The sequence below is a fragment of the Bos mutus genome, chromosome 7 (genome assembly GCF_027580195.1).
Source record: "Bos mutus isolate GX-2022 chromosome 7, NWIPB_WYAK_1.1, whole genome shotgun sequence".
In the NCBI taxonomy this organism is placed as follows: Eukaryota; Metazoa; Chordata; class Mammalia; order Artiodactyla; family Bovidae; genus Bos; species Bos mutus.
Window position 1 is genome coordinate 48378848 of NC_091623.1, and position 20053 is coordinate 48398900.

A 20053-nucleotide genomic window follows, 5' to 3' on the forward strand; every position below is an offset into this window, starting at 1 on the left:
CCTTGGCCCCAGGTAAGCCACACCCCCATGAAGTCCCAGATGTCAGTGCTGGAAGCAGAGCCTCAGAGGGAAAATGAATCTAGATCCAGAGCAGGGATTCACCATTTTCCGCAGGCCCCCTAGCCAGGTGTGAAGCTCAGCACAGCCCCCCAGCACGTGGGAGCCTAGGGCCTGTGCAGACACTGCCCCCTTCTTTTACCACAGTTTTGGTATCAGTCCACAATTCCCCCTATGCCGTGTAGCCTGTCCAGTGTCCAGCATCTCAGTCCTCCCCCTCCTAACTGGTTCAAAGATGCAGTTTGAGGCTTTTGGGTCCCAGGAGGAGGGCTCTGCCCAGGGACTGCTAGGGAAGTCTGTGCTGCATGTCTGTGACATGGAAGTTGGGTGGGGTCAGCTTGTGAGTCTCTGTGTGCAGTGGGTTGGTCCAACACCAGTCTAGATGTTGGGGTGAAGGTGTGTTTTTAGATGGAATTAACATCAACCATCTGGGGACTTTGATTAAGCAGACCCTTCTCCCTAGTATGGGTGGCCCTCATCCAATCTTTGCTCCCTTAAGGGCAAAGGCAGGCTCCCAAAGAAGTGATTCAGCCTGCAGACTGCCAGTGAGGATCACGTTCATGTGTCAGTTTGACTGGGTTCTGGGGGTGCCCAGAACAAGCATGATCCCGGGTGTGTCTATGAGGGTGATTCTGGATCTGCACAGAGTTAAAGCAGATGGGCCTCAGGGAGGGTGGGCCTTGTCCAGTCAGGTGAAGGCCGGAGAGGAACAACAAGGAGAGTCAGAGAGAACTCCTGCCTGACGGCTTGAGCTAGCACACTGGTCGCCTGTCTTCAGACTCAGATTCGGGCTGGGTCCACACCACGGGCTCTCCTGAGTCTCCAGCTTGTAGATGGCAGATTTGGGGACTCCTTGGCCTCCACAGTTGGGTGAGCCAATTCCTTATAATCTCTTCCTCTTCCTCTGTGTATATTGAATTGGTTCTGTCTCTCTGGAGAACCTCAACTAATACACAGCCCATCAGCCACAGGTTATCAAGAGCATACCAGCTGTGAGGAAAGCTAAAGATGGAGGCGCTACTCTAGAAAGTATCTCAGTCAGCTCGGTCTGTGTAATACCATAGACTGGGTTCTCAGACAACAGACATTTCTTTCTCACAGTACTGAAAACTGGAAGCCCGAGACCAAGGTGTCAGTACCCGAGCCCTCTGCTTGGTGTGTAGACAGCGGTCTCCTCCTGGGGCCTCACGTGGTCTCCCCTCGGTGTGTCTGCTCTCATTTTCTCTTCTTACAAGGACACTAGTCTATTGGATTAAGGTGCACCCTAGGGACCTCATTTTACCTTCACCACCTCTTTAAAGGTCCCATCTCCAAACACAGCACCATTCTGAGAATTATTATTCCTAATTTTGGGAATTAGGGTTCCAAAATGTGAAATTGGGGGGATGCAGTGCGACCTGCATTAGAAGGTAGATGTCAAACTAAAAGCTCAGTCACCACAGAAGGGATCCTAAGGCATAGGACTCCTGTCTCAGGAACTTAGGGGCTTGGGTGCACCACCGCGGTCCTGTGTGTTTTGTGAGCTTCTGATGGGGGTGACTTAGGATTTAGTCATGTCCTCCCAATTGAGGTCACTAGCCATCTCAGCGTCATACCCCAGTTTCTTGATGTTCGGGACAGTTATAACCATGATCTCATGGGTTCACTCCAGTATTTTAACAGGATGTCCATCTCCTATCTGCTGCTGCTGCTGCTAAGTCGCTTCAGTCGTGTCTGACTCTGTGTGACCCCACAGACGGCAGACCACAAGGCTCCCCCGTCCCTGGGATTCTCCAGGCAAAAACACTGGAGTGGGTGGCCATTTCCTTCTCCAATGCATGAAAGTGAAAAGTGAAAGTGAAGTCGCTCAATCATGTCCGACTCTTAGCGACCCCATGGACTGCAGCTTACCAGGCTCCTTCGTCCATGGGATTTTCCAGGCAAGTGTACTGGAGTGGGGTGCCATTGCCTTCTCCGATCTCCTATCCAGGACATAGTATTTAAGATTTTCAGAGGTGGAGCCCAACTGCTAACCTTGGCACTTAACACTCATGTAACTACTTAGAAAACAGTACCTCTCAGTGCCTGGGCAGCTGTGAGGGTGGAGAGCTGAGCAACCACTGCTCCTCGTCCCTTATCTCCTCTGCTCTGGAGCAGGCCGGTGTGTGGGGCCTTGGTCATCCCAACCCTGCTTCACTGCCTACTGGGGTCCTCAGGCTGTATGGGGCCCACCCAGGTCTGCACAGGGGCAGGGACAGGCCAGGGAGGTGGCTGGAGCAGGATCAGACAGAATGGCCTTGTCTCATTCTCATCCGTTTCCATGGCTGGAGCCAACTCACCGGCTGCTCAGGGAGCTCGTGGAGGGCTGCAGGGAAGGGGGTAACCAGAATGGGGGCAGCTTCCTTCTTCTGACTTTGGGAAGGGAGGAGGCCATGAGCAGAGAATAACAGGAAACAACCCTGGCTGGCACCAGCTGGGAAACAGGGTCTGGGACCCCCAGGGCTGCTTATTTTTTAGCTCTTAGATCCCCACCCCTCCGGACAGCTCCAGGGCCTGTGGCCTCAGAGGGAGGAGGCTGTGCATGGGATCCAGCAGCAACCTAAGCCCCTAGCTGGACCCAGGCCAGTGAGTGGGGTTCTCTGAGGCTCCCTGAGGCTCAGTTCCGAGTTCCCTCCACCCAGACTTGTAGGCATGAGAAGCCGCAGACAGAGGACCAGAGGAGGAGCAGCCAGGCGGTGCCTATGTGCAGGTCTCCCTGCAGTCAGATTGGCCAGGCTGGTGCAGAGACCTGGGAAGGCTTCCTGGAGGGGGCCTGGAGCAGTGCTGGTTGGGAGACTAGACTGGTGGGAGGTGCCGCCTGCTCTGTTCACAGAGGCAGCCACCAGTTGAGTGTGGCTCTGGATATTTCAGTGTGGCCCATGCAGTAAGGAGCGAAGTTTCATTTGACTTCATTTGAGTTAAATTGCACTGAAGCAGTCCCCGGTGGCAGCAGCAGCTCTGCTCAACCAAGTGGGCTGAGCTTGGCACTGGATTGGGAAGGTCAGGTCAGGTTCCAGGGGGCTCGGGGTCAGTCTGCTGGCCCTTGCTGTGGGTCGTGCTGGTGAGAAGCATGTTCTCTGCTGGCGAGGGATGGGGTGATGTGAGGCTGGAGGAATGCACCCCCACCCCATGTTGTCCTCGAGTGATTTCCTCCCTGCCCTCAACAGGGTTTGCAGGGAGGTGCTAGGTCACCCTTGGAACACAGGCTTAACAGAGCATGACCTTTTCCATGCAAGGCCAGTGAAACCACATTCCAGACCTGACTGGTCACAACCAGGAAGCCAGCTGGGAGGGGATCAAGGGCCTGGGAAACCCTAGGGAGCTCCTTTATGTTAATGTGGTAATTTTTGAAAAGCCCCTAAGGATGGGGGCTGGTTGTCAGGAGAACCAACCTTGTGATTAGAGGGTTAGTGCTTTCAGCCCCACACCAACGTTTGGGGAGGTGTGAATCAATAGCCAATGGCTGATAATGTAATCACTCATCTTTCTGTAATGAAGCCTCCATAAAACCCCAAGAGGACTGGGTTCAGAGAGCTTCTTGGTTGGAGAACACACGGAGATTTAGGGAGAGTGGGTTGTGCTCAGGGCAGAGAAGTTCCATCCCCCTTCCCACATACCCTGTCCTTTGCAGCCTTCCATCTGGCTGTTTCTGAGTTATATCCTTTTATAATAAATCAGTAATCTGGTAAGAAAACAGTTTCTTTGAGTTTTGTGAGCCACTCTGGCAAAATAATTGAACTCAAGGAGGGGGATTTTTGGAACTTCTGATCTATAGCTGGGGGATCAGAAGCACGGGTGCAACTTGGACTTTGGCATCTGAAGGCAAGGGGTGGGAAAATATGTATGTGTCTGTGTGCATGCGTGCACGCAGTCTAATGGGATCTGATGCTATCTCCAGGTAGATGGATTAAAAATTGAATTAAAGTATAAAACACCTAGCTGGTATCAGAAAATTGTGTCATGTGGGGAACTCTCCGCCCACCCCCCCACATTTAGTGATCAGAAGTGTCAGAAGTGAAGGATAGTGCCAGAATATAAGATACACAGGAGTGTGAGTTCTACACAATAAAGGAACTGAAAGTAGAGTTGCACATCTCTACTTTCAGCATGTGTTCATGCTGGGTGCAAGAGTGTGTGTCTTAGTCGCTCAGTCGTGTCCGAGTCTTTGAGACCCCATGGACCTCAGCCTGCCAGGCTCCTCTGTCCATGAAATTCTTCAGGCAAGAATACTGGAGAGGGTTTGCCATTCCCTTCTCTAAGGAATGCTCCCGACCCAGGTCTCCTGCATCACAGGCAGATTCTTTACTGTCTGAGCAACCTAAGAAGTCCCTCTGTGTTGGAAGCAACATAAATGTCCCATCAACGAGTGAATGGATAATCCAGATGTAGTGTGTATGTGTGTGTAGACACATACATATATATACAATGGACTATCAGCCTTTACAAAGGCTGACACATGCTACATCATGGAGGAACCTGGTAGACATGAGCTAGATAAATACTGCATGAGTCCACTTCCGTGACTTTACCAGAGGTGTCAGGTCCATAGAGACAGACTGGACTGGCATTCCCAGGGTCTGGGGAGGGAGATCAGATCAGGTCAGTCGCTCAGTCGTGTCCGACTCTTTGCGACCCCATGGATCGCAGCACGCCAGGCCTCCCTGGGAGGGAGATAGGGATGTTCATCTGATCGGGCGGAGTTTTGGTCTGGGAAGATGAGAAAGTTGTGGATGATGGGGATGGCTGCAAAACGGTGTGAACACACTCAATGGCTCAGAAATGTGCACCCCCAAATGGTAAAGATGGTAAAGCTCACGTCATGCGCGTCTCAACACAATAAAGCAAGCGGAAACATTTCTGAGAACTGAGGAGCAGGCCAACTTGCAGGAGCAGAAGTCAGCCCAAGATGGGTGTGTGAGCGACAGCCCGAGGCCTCGCCCGGGCGCACGCTCCGCCCACCTTCACCCTGGCCTCTCTGGCAGGGAACGCTCGCCCGCCACCAGGGGCCGCTGAGGCCCCAGCCCGCGCATGCTCGTGCACACCCTGCCCCGCGCACGCTCCGCCCGTCAGCAGCCAGGGGCCGCTGTGGCGCCCGCGCGCACCGCTTCCCGGCGCCCCTACTCGCCCCGCGCGTCCGGCTGCCCGCCCGAGCTGCTGCGCGGGCCGCCTCACTCCTCCCCAAGATGGCGGCCGCGGCACTGCTTAGGGGTGCGGCTCCAGGGTGCGGCGGCCCGGCCTGGAGCTGGCGGCTGCGCGCGGCCCCGAGGCGCCACCTGGCTCACAGCGGCTGCTGTCAGGGCGCCGACTCTGCTAGCGGCGCAACATGGGCCTGCTTCCTGCTAGGCGAGCGTGCCCTAGTGCGCGTGCGCGGGCCGGACTCGGCGCCCTTTCTCCTAGGTCTGCTGACCAATGAGCTGCCGCTTCCGGGTCCTGCGGTTGGCGAGGCGTCAACTTCGGCCCGAGCGGGCTACGCCCACTTTCTCAATGTACAGGGACGCACTCTCTATGACGTCATTCTCTACGGGTGAGAGCGTTTTGCAGGACTGGCCGCGGGGGTCGGGGTATCACCCAGGGAAAGGGCACCCGGGAGCGGGCCTGAGAGGTCTTGGGGGGTAGGCTGCTATGGTGGGCTCCCAAGGGTAGAGGCAGACACTGGGGAGGGACGGACAGAAGGCAGAAGTAACGACATCCAGAGGCGGGGTACCTAGGGGAAGACTACCACTAGCCCGGGACGGACATCCAGGAAAGGACATGCACGACGGGGAATCCAGGGGAAGGGACATCTGGGAATCTGTGCACAGGGTGGGCCGAGGTGAGCCCCCAGGAGAGGGCACCTGAGGAGGGAAGGAGCGCCCAGGGCAGGGCACGAGGAGACCCGCACAGTGGGCAGAGGACTGAGCACCTGGGGAAGGCAGCCATAGGTGGGCTGGAGCCAGCTCCGAGGGGTGGGCCGCGACAGTGACTCGCCTGGGAGCACTTACACCTGGCCTCTGCTCATGCTCAAGCCCACTGCACGGAGAAGGAGCCACGCTGCAGGGAGCAACCCCTGTGCCACTGTACCACTACTTCCTGAGTTCTCTGGTGTACACGCATTTCTCTCCAAAATCTCTCCGTATTCAGTGACATTAGCGTTTGGTGTCCTGTAGAGCTTTCCGTGTTCACTTGCTTAGCTTTCTCAGACTTGGTTTCTCTAGAACCTCTTATGCAGTTCCAGGCTGTCGCTCTGCCTGAGGCCGCCCGGAAAACTCTTCTGTTGTGGGTTTTTGTCTGCATCTTCCTAAGTGTACTTCCTGCCTGCTGGAAGTGGCTTGCTGAGAGGTAGGATGCTTCAGCGGACCTTTGACTTCTTCCAATGGTTTTACCCCGTAACTTGTATGTGTGAGTCAGGCAGTCAGTCGTGTCGGACTCTTTGTGACCCCATGGACTCCTCTGTACATAGGATTCTCAAGGCAAGAATACTGGAGTGGATTGCCATTTCCTTCTCCATACCCGATAACTTGGCTGGTCCTAAAACTCCACTGAAAATTGTCCCAGAAAACGTTGAAACCACAACCTGCCTTGCAGCTGCTGGCATTGTTGTCAAGAAGCCTGTTGTTTGATTTCTGAGCCTTTGTGTGTGGTTTTTCTCCGGGCTCATCTTCATCCTGATGTCTTGAAGTGTCATGATGATGTTGTGTTGTATTTTGGGTCTTCATTCATGTCATGTAGCTAGGCACTTGGTGGGCTCTGTGACTCTGTAACAGGGATCAGTAAAATATGACCCTTGGGCAGATCCAGCTCTCTGTTTTTGTAAATAAAGTTTGACTGCAGTGCTACATGTCCATTTGTTTATATCCTCTGTGGCCACTTTCGCTTTCCAATGGTAAAAGTATAATTAATAATGTAATAATGTAGAGATTGTGTGGCCTCACGCCTAAATTATTTTCAATCTGGTCTTTTACAGAAAACATGTGTAGTCCCTGCTCTGTGTCCCCTCTTTCAGAAATACCATTGTCCTCATCTCTTTTATGTAATTATTATCTTCCCAGTAGTTGCTTAACCTCTTTTAAAAACTACATTCTCTGATTATCTTAAGCCCGCCATGTCTGTAACATTCAGTAGCCCCTATAATGGTCATTTCGGTTTTTAATTTATCAGTGTTGTAATGATGTTTTGGTCCTCAAATTTTCTTCCTTGAGTCTCCAGTCTGACTTTATATCTTTCTGCCTTTGCATTCTTCCTATAATGAAGTTATATCCTGACAAGTCACTTTACAGTGTAAAAAAATACATATTTTTCTGTTTCTAGTTTTTTTTTAATCTTTAAATCTTTTCCTCTGGTTTGGTGTGCTTTTGCTTAGCTGCTGGGCCATCAGTTCTTGTCAGTAGGCATGTACATGGTAGTTCTTTCTAGGCATTGTGTGTGCTGTGATCCGTACTATAGAGGAGTTTGTTTTTCTCTCTGTTCACTCCTGAGAGTGGGTGTGCCACTTGCTATCTGTGTGCTGAGGGAGTTGGAGTGCACTGTCATGATGTCCCCTGACCCTGGTTGCTCTTCTGAGATTCCAGCTCAAAGTCCTTTGTGGGGAGTGCAACCCCAGCGGGTGGGGTGGGGTCCTCATTCCATCAGAGAGAGACAGCCCGAATTAGTGGCCCCACTTCTGAGCAGTTGGAGGAGGGGAGACGTGAGAATGCTCCCTCGGATGGCTGCTCTAGGGCCTGGGGGCTGGGTGAACCATGCCCAGATTCCTCTCTCCCAGCTCTGCGCTGGCACATGGGGTGCTGAGCCTTCTGGGCTCCCGCCCTGCCCTGATGTTTCTATAGGGATATGTTTCTGGTCTGACACCTGCAGTTCATGAGATGTGCTCCTTCCCCTCCTGGTTGCTGTTGACCATTTACCTACATCTGATCTCAGTGAGGTCTGCTCTCGGAGGGAAGGGGCCACGCTGGCAACTGGGTGTCCCGCCTGGAAGCCTGCGGCCTTCTTGCTTGCTTCATGGTTACTCTTTGCCTGATGTTTTCTCTGTTTATCCTGTCTCCAGAATTTTTCTTTGTCTTCCTTTTTGGCTGTGCTGTGCTGACTGTGGGATCTCAGTTCCATGACCAGGGACTGAACCTGGGCCACAGCAGTGCAAGTCCAGAATCCTAACCACTTAGGCCACCAGGGAACTCCCTGGAATTTTTTACTGAAACTGTCATGCTTCTAGTTTCCCATCCTTGAATTGTTCCTTCCTCAGTGCACCCTGATCTTGTTTCCTGAATGTAGCACCATTTCTCAGACACAACTTTAGTCTTTGGTTTTTAATGTAGACTCTTTACGGGAGTATTCTGGTGGCCTAGTGGTTAGGATTCCAGGCTTTCACTGCTGTGGCCTGGCTCCATTCCTGGTTGGTGAATTGAGATACTGCAAGCCACGTGGTGCGGCCAGAAACAAAAAGGGAAAGCCTTTTTAGAGCAGTTTTAGGTTAATTGAGAAGGCGGAGATCTCTCATATACGCTCTGCTCCCACACATGCATAGCCTCCCCCATATCTGCCTCTTCCTCCAGAGCAGTACATTAGTTAGAGCTGATGAGCCTATATTGACATCAGAATTACCCAAAGTCCTTAGGTCACGTTAAGGTTCACTCTTGGTGCTGTGCTTCCTATGAAATGGGACGAATATTTAATCACGTGTATGTACCACTGTAACACCATACAGAGTGGCTTCACTGTCCCGAAATACCCTTTGTGCTTTACCTGTTTACCCTCCCTCGTGACTCTCACCACCACTGAAAGGGTCCTTTTTGGATCTGAAACTGTCTCCAGTTTCCCTTTTTCCAGAGTGTCACATAGTTGGGAGCACAGAATCTGCAGCCTTTTCAGACCGACTTCTTTCTCTTAGTAATATACATTTAAGTTCCCTCCCTGTCTTTTCAGGGCTTAATAGCTCATTTCTTTTAGTGTTGACTGATACTCTGTTGTTTGCATGCACCAGTTTGTATATCCATTCATCTACTGAAGGACTTGCTGTTGCTTCCATATGGCTGTGATGATGAGTAAAGGTGCTGTAAACATCTGTGTGCGGGTTTTCTGTGTAGAGGTTAGTTTTCAGCTTCTTTCGGTAAATACCAGAAAGTGCGACTGTTAAGACTGTAAGGTAAGAATACGTGTAGTTTGATAAGAAACCACCAAAGTGTCTTCCAAAGTGGCGGTATCATTTTGCATTCCCACCAACAGTGAGTAAACACTTCCCATTTCTTCTCCATATCCTCACCAGCCTTCGGTGGTGTCAGTATTCTGGATTTTGATCATCCTGATAGGTGTGCACTGGAGCTGGCTTTAATTTCCTCTTCCCTGATGACAAATGACATGTAACATCATTGCATATGCTGTTTGCCACCTGTACATTTTCTCTGGGGTGATGTCCAGATCTTTGGCCTAGTTTTAATCAGACTGTCTCCTAATTGTTGAGTTTTCAGTGGTTTTGTATGTTCTGAGTGACAGTCCTTTGTCAGATGTGACTTTTCAAACCTTTTCTCCCAGTCGTGGCTTGACTTATCGGCTCAGCTGGGGCTTTGTGTTTTGAGGTCTCTCCTCATCCTGACCGTGTGCTTGTTAAGTACTGGCTGTTAGAGGAGTCCTGCAGGTTTTGCGAGCTGGGCTGCTTGGCTTTTGGGGGGCCCAGGCGTGCCTCTGGGGGCCACCCTGGCGGGCTGGCTGCTGAGGTCCGCTGCTAGCTCGTCTCCCTGCACGCCTTTCCCCGGTGCTGGTCTCAGCGGGGTCGTGCTGAGCCTGGGCGCAGCTGGTTTCTGGGCAGTGTGCTCCGTGTGTGCCTGGCAGAGGGAGGGTGGGACGCGGGGCTGGTGCACCTCTTCACTCAGGTCCGCCCGCCAGGCTAGCTGGTGAGGCTGCGGGTGCCCTCAGCCTCCTCTTCCTGCCACTGTGGTTGTGCCCTCAGGATGGGCTGCCAGTCTGGGCAAGGAAAACTGCGGGATGCTGACATACATCTCACGACACGAGTGACTTTTGGGGGGATGCCCTATGCAATCAATGTTTGGGAAGTACTTACACTAGAGAAGTTATTCAAAAATGAATTTTTTTCCTGAAATGCAAATTTGATTGGGCGTCATGCATTTTATCTGGCAGCCCTGCTCAGGGCCTCTGTGCTGCGTGGGGATATCTGTGCTTGTCACTCAGGTGTGGCTGCTCCTGGCACAGAGGAGGCTGAGCCCAGGGGTGCTCTCAGTGTCCAGCAGTGCCCAAGATGGCCCCACAGAGAATGTTCCAGCTCAAATTTGTGCTGGGCCGGCTGAGCAGAGGCTCACCGCGCGTCACCACTTCCCCTGCTGACCTGTCCCCCGTTACTTAGCTGCGGCAGGGGCAGCAGACAGTCTGATTTGGGGTGGTGGGGCGCAGGGGTGCTTTGCAGCCTTGCTGGCCCTGAGGGGCTGAATGGCACAAGGCCATTTGCACAGGTAGCTCAGAAAAAAAGTGCCTGAGCCCAGAACCTGTCCGTTCTCCACCCTGCTTCTCTTGAACCCTGTGGAACGTTGGCCCCATGAGAGAGATGGGGCATCAGCCTGGGGCCTGACTACCCTGGCGCCCTGGTGGTCCCTTAACCAGCCTTCCCTGGCCCCTCCCGTGCTGGGCCTTTGCCCTCCTTGGGCCTGGTTTTACCTGCATCTCTCTCCTCTCTCTCGGGTTTACTTTGCCCCTGTGGCCTCACATTCTGTCCACCCATGCCCATTTCTTCCTCTTGCCAGTATTTCATATTGTTTCTGTCTGCTCTCTTATCAGAGACTTAAAAATAGAAATATACCCACAGATGGTTAAAAAACCTAGTAAAGGCTTTTCATGAAAACTGACTGCCCTCTCCCTTCTCACTGGCATGAACCCATCTTCTCCAGAGGCAGCTCCTGTTTCAACTTATTATTTTGAAATAATCATAGATTTACAGGAAGCCACACAAAAATGAGCAGGGTGGTCTCATACACCCTTCACCCAGTTCCCTCAGGGGCAACAGCTTGCCTCCGATAGTCCAGGGTCACATGCGGGGGGAGAGGGGGACAAGGGCCAGGCACAGGGCACACTCAGGTTCTTCCAGGTTCCCACGTGCTCGCTTGCATGCAGCTCCGTGATTTGATCACACACGTGGACCTGTGTATCTTCGATGAAGACAGAGCTCTTCCGTTACCATCAGGCCCGCTTCTGCCCTCTGTGGGCACAGTCCCCTTCTCAGCCCCTCAGCCAGTCCCCTGCTCACTCTCCATCTTTATGATCCTGTCATTTCAGGACTGTCATACTAACAGAGTCTTTTGTTTCACTCACCTCGATGCCCTTTGGATTCATCAATAGGCCCCTCCTTTTCCTTGCTTAGTAGTATTCCCTTGAGGGAGTGGACTATGGTTTGTTTACCCATTCACCCACTGAAGGATATTTTGGTTTCATTTCGTGACTGTTAAGAATAAAACTGCTTCTAATGTTTATGCCCAGGTTTTATGTAGACACCTGGGGTGTTTTCTAGGATAAGTACCCAGGAGTGCAGTGACTCGATTGTGTGGTCACTGCATGTTTAGTCTTATAAAGAACTGCAAACAGTTTTCTGGAGTGTCTGTTCCATCCACATTCCCACCAGCAAGGTCGAATGGTCCATCTTTTCTGCATCCTCGCTGCCTTGAATGTTTTTATTTTAGCCATTCTGATAGCCTTGTGCCTTGGTATCTTGTGGTTTTAACTTGTCTTTGTGTTGTGATAAGTGACTTTGAACTTCTTTCCATGTGGTTATCTGAGGCGGCACCGTTGAACTCTCCTCTCTTTTCTGGCAGTTTAATTCCGTCTGTAAGTGATCGTTTTCCCAGCCCTCAGCTGATCTCATTTTGACCTCCTTTGAGGACTGTTTGGAGGGTGAGGTGATAACCTGACTTGCTGCGGCAGCCTGCTCTTTTGCACTTTCTTCACATGCTTGTTCCTGTACTTACTTACCCTTGGCTGATCGTTATGTGTATGGACCTGACAGTTTGCGCTGTAGGGTGAAGCCACAGAAATCAGGGCACCAAGCAGGCTTCTTCTTTTTTTTTTTAATTGTTTTAGGAATTCTCTGGTGGCACAGTGGATAAGAAATCTGCCTGCCAATGCAGGGGACATGGGTTTGATCCCAGGTCCAGGAAGATTCCACATGCCATGAAGCAACTAAGCCTGTGGCCTGGAACCACTGAAGTCCACACACCCAGAGCTTGTGCTCCACGAGAGAAGTCACTGCAATGAGAATCCATCACACCGCCACAGAGAGTCGCCCCCGCTCGGCGCAGCTGGAGAAAGCCCATGCACAGCAACAGAGACCCAGCACAGCCAAAAACAGATACAGAAATTTGAATTGTTTGTTTTAAAAAATACTTTAATTTGTTGATACCGTTTTGGCTGTGTGGGCGTGCATTGTGGCACGCAGGGTCTTTGCTTGCGGTGCTTGGGCTCTCTGTCACAGAGCATGGGCCTCTCTCTCGTTGAGGCCTGTGGGCTTGGGAGTTGTGGCCCTCCTAGTTCCCCAACAGGGATCCAAGTGGAGCTGCCTGCCTTTGAGGGCAGATTCTTAACCTCTGGACCACCAGGCAAATCCCTCCCCCACCACCACCCCAAGCAAGCTTCTGTAGCTCTTTCCTTGGTGGGCAATTGACTTCTCCAGGGTAGCACTTAACCCTTTCCTGCCTGGTGAGAGGGTCAGAGGCACAGCTGATGGGTCCCAGCTGATGGCCTTTCTTTCTGATACATGCTCCTGAAGGTTTTACCCACTTCTCTGTCTCAGCTGCCATGCAGCTGTGGGTCCTTGCTCAAGCCACATCTGTAATCAGGACTCTAGCCACGTACTCCTCTGGGTCCTAGACATCTCCACCTAGGGCCCCTCCATCACATCTGACCGTGCGCTGGCCTCTCTGTGCTCATCTGTCTGTAAGGGCCCCACCATCCATCCATCAGTGACACCAGGATCTGGGGTCATTCCACTGGATGTGGGCTGCCTGGAGTGGGAGTTAGGAGGGCTCTGGGACCCTGACCAGGTTGCCCGGCTTCCCTAGGGGAGGTAGGAAGTGGGCGTGGGCTGAGTGGCCTCCCCATGCACCTTACCTGCATTGGCTGTCTGCCGCCCTCCCAGCTCTTCCTGCCTGTCAGCCCCATTCCCCCCCCCCCCCGCCCCGAAATTCACTGTGTGCCCTGACTTAGGATCCTTGGCTTATTGGTGCATCTCAAGGCTGCTGCTGCTAAGTCGCTTCAGTTGTGTCTGACTCTGTGTGGTCCCACAGACGGCAGCCCACCAGGCTCCCCCGTCCCTGGGATTCTCCAGGCAAGAACACTGGAGTGGGTTGCCATTTCCTTCTCCAGTGCATGAAAGTCAAAAGTGAAAGTGAAGTCACTCAGTCGTGTCCGACTCTTAGCGACCCCATGGACTGTGCAGCCCACCAGGCTCCTCTGTCCATGGGATTTTCCAGGCAAGAGTACTGGAGTGGGGTGCCATTGCCTTCTCTGTTCTCAGGGCTGGAGGTGGCAAATTCTGACCTTAGAGTGGCCATCTGAGCCATCTCACCTCACCTTGACCACCGGATGCCACTGTGGTCCCAAGGCCCTGCTTCGCACCTGTCTGGCCAAGGCCTGTCCTTCCCCGGCCGGACTGTTTCCTGTGGCGCCCTCCCTGGGTGTGGAGGGGTGCTGTGCTGTGCAGCATTGCCAGGTGGTCCAAGGGGGCCGGTGCACTTGGGCGGCACAGCCACCGTGCCGGGACCCGACTGCAAGCCCTTCCCTCGGTGTGCCCTGCCACCCCCTCCTCTCCCCGCAGGCTCCCTGAGCGCTCCAGTGAACAGCCCACCTTCCTCCTGGAGTGCGACAGCTCCGTGGTCGATGCGCTGCAGAGGCACCTCTTGCTGCACAAGATTCGGCGGAAGGTTACGGTGGAGCCGTGCCCCGAGCTGCGCGTGTGGGCCGTGCTGCCGTGCGCGCCGGGGGAGGCCGGCGGGGTGGGGCCGCTGAGGAAGAAGGCTGTGTGCGCCCCAGTCCTCACCCGTGATCCCCGGACTTACCGCATGGGCTGGCGGCTTCTCTCCCAGGATGAGGGTTCAGCCCTGGTGCCCGGGGGCCGTCTTGGGGACCTCCAGGATTATCACCGGCACCGGTACCAGCAAGGTATGGACCTGGGGAGAGGTTAGGTTTGGGGGGCTGATGCTGGACGGGGAGGAGGGGCAGGGTGGGACGTGAGGGGACAGGAGGGGTGTGACCCGGAGCCCTGGGAAAACTGCATGGTGAGTCCAGGCCCTGGGAGGAGTCGGGATAGAGCAGAGTTCTGGGCTCAGGGGTAGGGTCTTCTCTAGTGGGCAGTATTGAGGCCCAAACCGGGCAGCTCACCCAGAGACCAGAGCAGGGGCCGGAGTTGGGACCTGGAGGATGCAGAGGGACCCGGAAGACTGGGGGTCAGATGCTAGGACTCCTACAGGCCAGGACCGCTGGCCACCCTGGGTTGAGCCCCCAGCTCTGGAGGACACCTCAGGCCTCAGCAAGCCTCTCCCCACCTCTGCAGGTGTTCCCGAGGGTGTCCACGACCTGCCCCCAGGAGTGGCGCTGCCCCTGGAGTCCAACCTGGCCTTCATGAACGGCATCAGCTTCACCAAGGGCTGCTACATTGGCCAGGAGCTGACAGCTCGCACCCACCACATGGGTGTTATCCGGAAGCGCCTCTTCCCAGTACAGTTCTCAGGTGCCGTTCCTGGCGGCGGCATTGCCCCCGGCGCCTCTGTGCTCACCGAGTCAGGGCAGGCAGCCGGCAAGTACAGGGCAGGGCTGGGGGACGTGGGCCTGGCCCTGCTGCGGTCTGAGAAAATTAAGGGTCCTCTCCACATCAGAACCTCTGAGAGTGGCCTTGTGGCCCTTACTGCGTCTGTGCCAGACTGGTGGCCCACAGCCACCAAGTAGCCTCGGATGCCCCTGCGCTCCTCATCTACTGCACCCTGTAGCCAGCCCCCACTTCCTTGGGTGGCCCAGTTGAAAGAACACACCCTTGGGGGACCCCAAGCATTTGTGGGCTTCCCAAAGCTACTGACATGGCAGGGGATGCTCGTGCATACAGCCCTGGTGTTCCCAGCCTATCATGCTTCCTGGGGACCGTCCTGTGCTCAGGGTGGCTGTCCCTTCCTGGAAGCTTTATGGCTGGAGCATCAGGAACCCTCTTGAGGACTGAAGGTGGGTGGAAGTGAGCCCTGCGCCTGCCTCTGTCCTGGGCAATGCTGCAGCTTCCACCAGACCCTGGATGAGATTCCGAACCATACTGATCTGGAGGTGGTTCGTCCGTCAACCAAGGACAGAATGTTCCAGGATGCCTCCCGGCTGCCCACACCCTCTGAGCCTGCTTGGGCAGGCTTGGGAAGGGAGCATCTCAGTGTCTGGGGTGGCTAAAGGGGCAAGTGGACTCTGGGAATTGTCTTACCATGTTGACTGGGGGCATGTGTGAAGGTGGGAATCTTGTGGCACCAGGTGGAACACAGTGTCTTTGAGTAGAGGCACAGGCATTGCTCACACCCACCCGAGTCCTCCCAAGCATACCTCTGTGCTCAGTGGCACCAGCTGGGGGAGCCCCAGTACCGTTTTATACCACATCTCCGTAGCTTTGGCCCCACGGTGGCGTGGGCAGTCCCTTCCTCCCCTCCATAGCCCTCCTGAGCTCAGGGTAGGGAGTGGCTGCCTTGGGATGGTGTGCCCAGGGTGCAGAGAAGAGCTTTTGCTTGCTGTACTTGCTGCTGTTTTCTGACGTCATGTCTTCATAGTAAGAGGGTGGCTTACTTCCCCGTTTTGAACCACTGACTTTGATTTTCCCACAGCAATGTGAGTCTCGTGGTTACTGGGTATCCCACCTGATGCCCCAGAGTGGCTATTAAAGTGTGACCCGCAACCAGCCCATGTGGAACTCTGGCTTCTTTCTTTCTTAACTGTGTTTATTTATTTTAAATGTTCATTAGAGTGTTGATTTACAGTGTTACGTTAATTTCTACTGTACAGTGAGGTGAATCAGTTCTTCATGTGCATATATCCAACTCTTTTTTAGACTGTTTTTTCCATATAGGTCATTATGTAGTATTGAGTAGAGTTCCCTGTGCTATACAGTAGATCCTTATTGTCTCTTTTATATATACTGGCGTGTATATGTCAATCCCAATTTCCCGATTTGTCCCTACCCCCTTTCCCCACCCCTGGTGATCACAGGTTTGTTTTCTACATCTGTGACTATTTCTGTTTTGTAAATAAGTTCATTTGTACCATTTTTTTTTTAGATTTCACGAATAATCTGTGTCATATGATACTTGTCTTTCTTTGTCTGACTTACTCAGTATGACCGTCTCTCGGTCCGTCCATGTTGCTGCAAACGGCATTATTTCTTTCTTGTTTACGGCTGAGTAGTATTCCATTGTATATGTGTACAACATCTTTATCCTTTCTTCTGTTGATGGACATTTTGGTTGCTTCCCTGTCCTGGCAATTATAAAATAGTGTTGTAGTAGACATTGAGGTACATGTATCACTTCGAATTATGGTTTTCTCTGAATATATGGCCAGGAGTGGGATTTCAGGATCATATGGTAGTTCTGTTTTTAGGTTTTTAAGGAACCCCCATACTCTTCTCCATAATGGCTGTACCAGTTTACATTCCCACCAACAGTGTGGGAGGGTTCCCATCTCTCTATACTCTCTCTCACGCTACTGTTGATAGATTGTTTTTGCTGAGAGCCCTTCTGACCAGTGTGAGATGGTACCTTCTTGTAGTTTTGATTTCCATTTCTCTAATAATCAGTGACGTTGAGCATCTTTTTGTGTGCGTTTTGGCCATCTGTATGTCTTTTTTGATTGGGTTTTTTTTTTCTTTTTTTCCATTGGGCTACATGAGCTGTTTGTATGTTTTGGAGATTAATCCCTTGTCATTGGCTTCATTTACAAATGTATTCTTCCATTCTAGAGGGTTGTCTTTTTGTTTTGTTTATGGTTTCCTTTACTGTGCAAAAGCTTTTCAGTTTAACTAGGCCCCATTTGTTTATTTTCATTACTCTAGGAAGTAGATCAGAAAAGACCGTGCTGAGATTTATGTCAGAGTTTTATAGTGTCTGGCCTTATATTTAGGTCTTTAATCCATTTTGACTTAATTTTTGTATATGGTGTCAGGTAGTGTTCTAATTTCATTCTTTTACACTGTACAGTTTCCCAGGGCCACGTGTTGAAGAGACTGTCTTTCCTCTGTTGTACATTCCTGTCTCCTTTATCATAGGTTAGATGCCCATAGATGTTTGAGTTTTTCTCTGGCCCTCCTGTCCTGCCCCATGAATCTGTGTTCTGTTTTTGTGCCTGGACCGTACATACTGCATTCTCTGTTTTTGCCACGCCACTCAGCTTGGTGTACAGTCTGAAGTCGGGGAGCATGACTCCGCCATCTCCATTTTTCTTTCTCAAGATCGCTTTAGCTCTTTGGGGTCTTGTGTTTCCATACAAATCGTGAAATATTTTGTTCTCTTTTCTGTTAAAAATGCCATTGGTAATTTGATAGGGACTGCATTGACCCTGTGGATTGCTTTGGGTAGAACAGTCATTTTGACAACACCGATTCTTCCAATCCAAGAATGTGGTATATCTCTCCATCTGTTTGTGTCATCTTTGATTTCTTTCATCTCTGTGTTACAGTGTTTTCTGAGTACAGATCTTTTGCCTCCTTAAGTCGGTTTATTCCTAGGTATTTTATTTGTTTATTTTTTGATGCGATGATAAATGGGATTGTTTCCTTTGTTTCTTTCTGATCTTCCATTGTCAGTCTATAGGATTGCAAGAGATTTCTGTGTGTTATTTTGTGTCTTGTTACTTTCCCAGATTCGTCGATGAGCTTTAGTAGTTTTCTGATAGTGTCTTTAGGATTTTCTGTGTACAGTATCATGTCATCTGCAAACAGTGACGGTTTTACTTTTTTCTTTTCCAATTTGGATTCCCTTTTATATCTTTGTCTTCTCTTGCCATAGCTGGGACTTCCAAAACTGGCATGAGTGGACATCTCTGTCTTGTTCCTGAAATTAGAGAAAAGGCTTTCAGCTCTTCACCACTGAGTATATTATTAGCTGTAGGTGACAGAAACATAAGGGGTTTGGCCAGTCCCTGGAGGCAAGGCTCCCCTCAGGCAGGGAGCCAGCCAGGCAGGGCTGGCCCTTTCCCATCCCCCCAGACTGAGAGCAGGTGGTCACACTGGGTGGGCAGCACCGCCCTGAGGTTCAGTCTCCTGAAGTGAGCAAAATTAAGAAGGCAGAGCATGCTGTGGACCAGAATGGGCTGGGTCCTCGTGACATGAACGACACAGTCATCGTACACTGTCACCCTGTGTGCTCAGGGTGCTCACAGCCAGTGTCCGTGCTGTGGATTAGAAGCACCGAAGGCTTTTCACCGTCGGTGAACACCCAGAGCTGGGAACCAAGCATCTTCTCTGGGCCAATGGTATTTGTGGAACATCAGCCTCTTGGCCTGAGCATGAACTGCTGTGCCGACACGTGACCTGTTGTGGGAGTCATAAATTAAGTGAGAAAGGAGATGGGCCATGGTGTTTTAAGTGCGGGCAGCTTCCGAGTAAATGCTGCCTCGGAGATCATGTGACCTGTAAATATCTTCAGGGCTCTGCAGGCAGCTGAGACCTTAAATTATTTGGTTCAGATCCAAAGAAGTACATATTCCGTATTCTACCTCAGTATTTTTAAAAGGAGGCTGCCATACAACAGAAGTGCTTCCTTTCTTGAAAAACCAAGTCAGTTTCCACAGAAGCACTGAAGCTTACAGGAAGCTGTGACTTAGGAGCTCTGACACCAGTATCTTGATGCACATGGCCAGAGGGGATCAGTTGGTGTTTAATCTTCACGTGTTTCCAGTTTCATAAAGAGTGATCACTGTGAGAGCTGGTATAGATACTCGGGAAGGTCTTTGCTGGTTTTCCTGTCTGCTTTAATTTAAGTTTATTCTGTAAAGAGTATGAAGTTCTGAAAATTAGCTGTCATAGTTGAAAAAAGTAGTCCTGGGGTAGTAATATTTCTAGAAGCCTGGCAAATGCAAGTGTAAACATTTCTTCACAGACCCTTGTCCTACTCAGGTTTTACAGAGAATAGTTCTAAGGAATATACCCTTTGTTGTTAAAAAGCCAAAAAACCTAGAAACACTGACAACCCACAGAGAAACAAGGGTCAGCAGGAAAACAGTAGAATCAAACCTACAAATTTTCAGATACTGAAGTAATCAGACATATAAAATAAATATATTTAGTGTGTTTAAAGAAATAAAATAAGGCATTTCAATATTAGTAAGAAGCAAGAGACTATAAAATGATTAAGCAAATCATATAAACAGATCAAAAAGAACTAGAAATAAACATGCTTCTTTAAAGGAATCTATGGATGTATTTTCTGAAGAATTGGGACATATGAAAGAGAAAGAGATGGGAGAGTGGAGAGAAGATTTAATGTAATAACATAGTGATCGAAATGGAATTACGGTTGGATAGAAAAGAACATGGGGCAGAGGAAAAAAAATAATGGCAGGGAATTTTCTAGACGTGATGGCAGTTGTTGCTTCTTAGGTTCAGAAAGCCCAATGGCTTTGCTGTGGCTATGCCTCGTCACATCGTAGTGAAAGTCCAGAATCCCAGAGATAAAGGGAAGATCTTCACATAGAAGTCGGTAGCGATAAAATATTAAAAAGTGATTTATCAAAAGCAGCAGTGGAAACCAGAGGAAAGTGAATAGTATGCTCACTGTACTGAGAGAAAAATGCATGTGTGCGTGCCAAGTCGCTTCAGGTGTGTCTGGCTGTTTGCGACCCTGTGGACCGTGGCCCGCCAGGCTCCTCTGTCCGTAGGATTCTCCAGGCAGAAATACTGGAGTCGGTTGCCATTTTCTCCTGCAGGGGATCTTCCCGACCCAGGGATCAAACCCAGGTCTCTTATGTCTCCTCCATTGGCAGGGGGGTTCTTTACCACTAG

General features: G+C 51.2%; 1 protein-coding gene across 1 annotated transcript; it reads left to right on the plus strand.

Annotated features, from left to right (window-relative positions):
• Positions 1-5123: 5123 nt before the first annotated feature.
• On the plus strand, positions 5124-15970 carry IBA57 (iron-sulfur cluster assembly factor IBA57). Its single transcript, XM_070373449.1, has 3 exons — positions 5124-5599; positions 13856-14199; positions 14591-15970. Exons 1-3 carry the CDS (start codon positions 5259-5261, stop codon positions 14980-14982), a joined length of 1077 nt encoding a protein of 358 aa, XP_070229550.1. The 5' UTR covers positions 5124-5258; the 3' UTR covers positions 14983-15970.
• The last annotated feature ends 4083 nt before the right edge of the window (positions 15971-20053 follow it).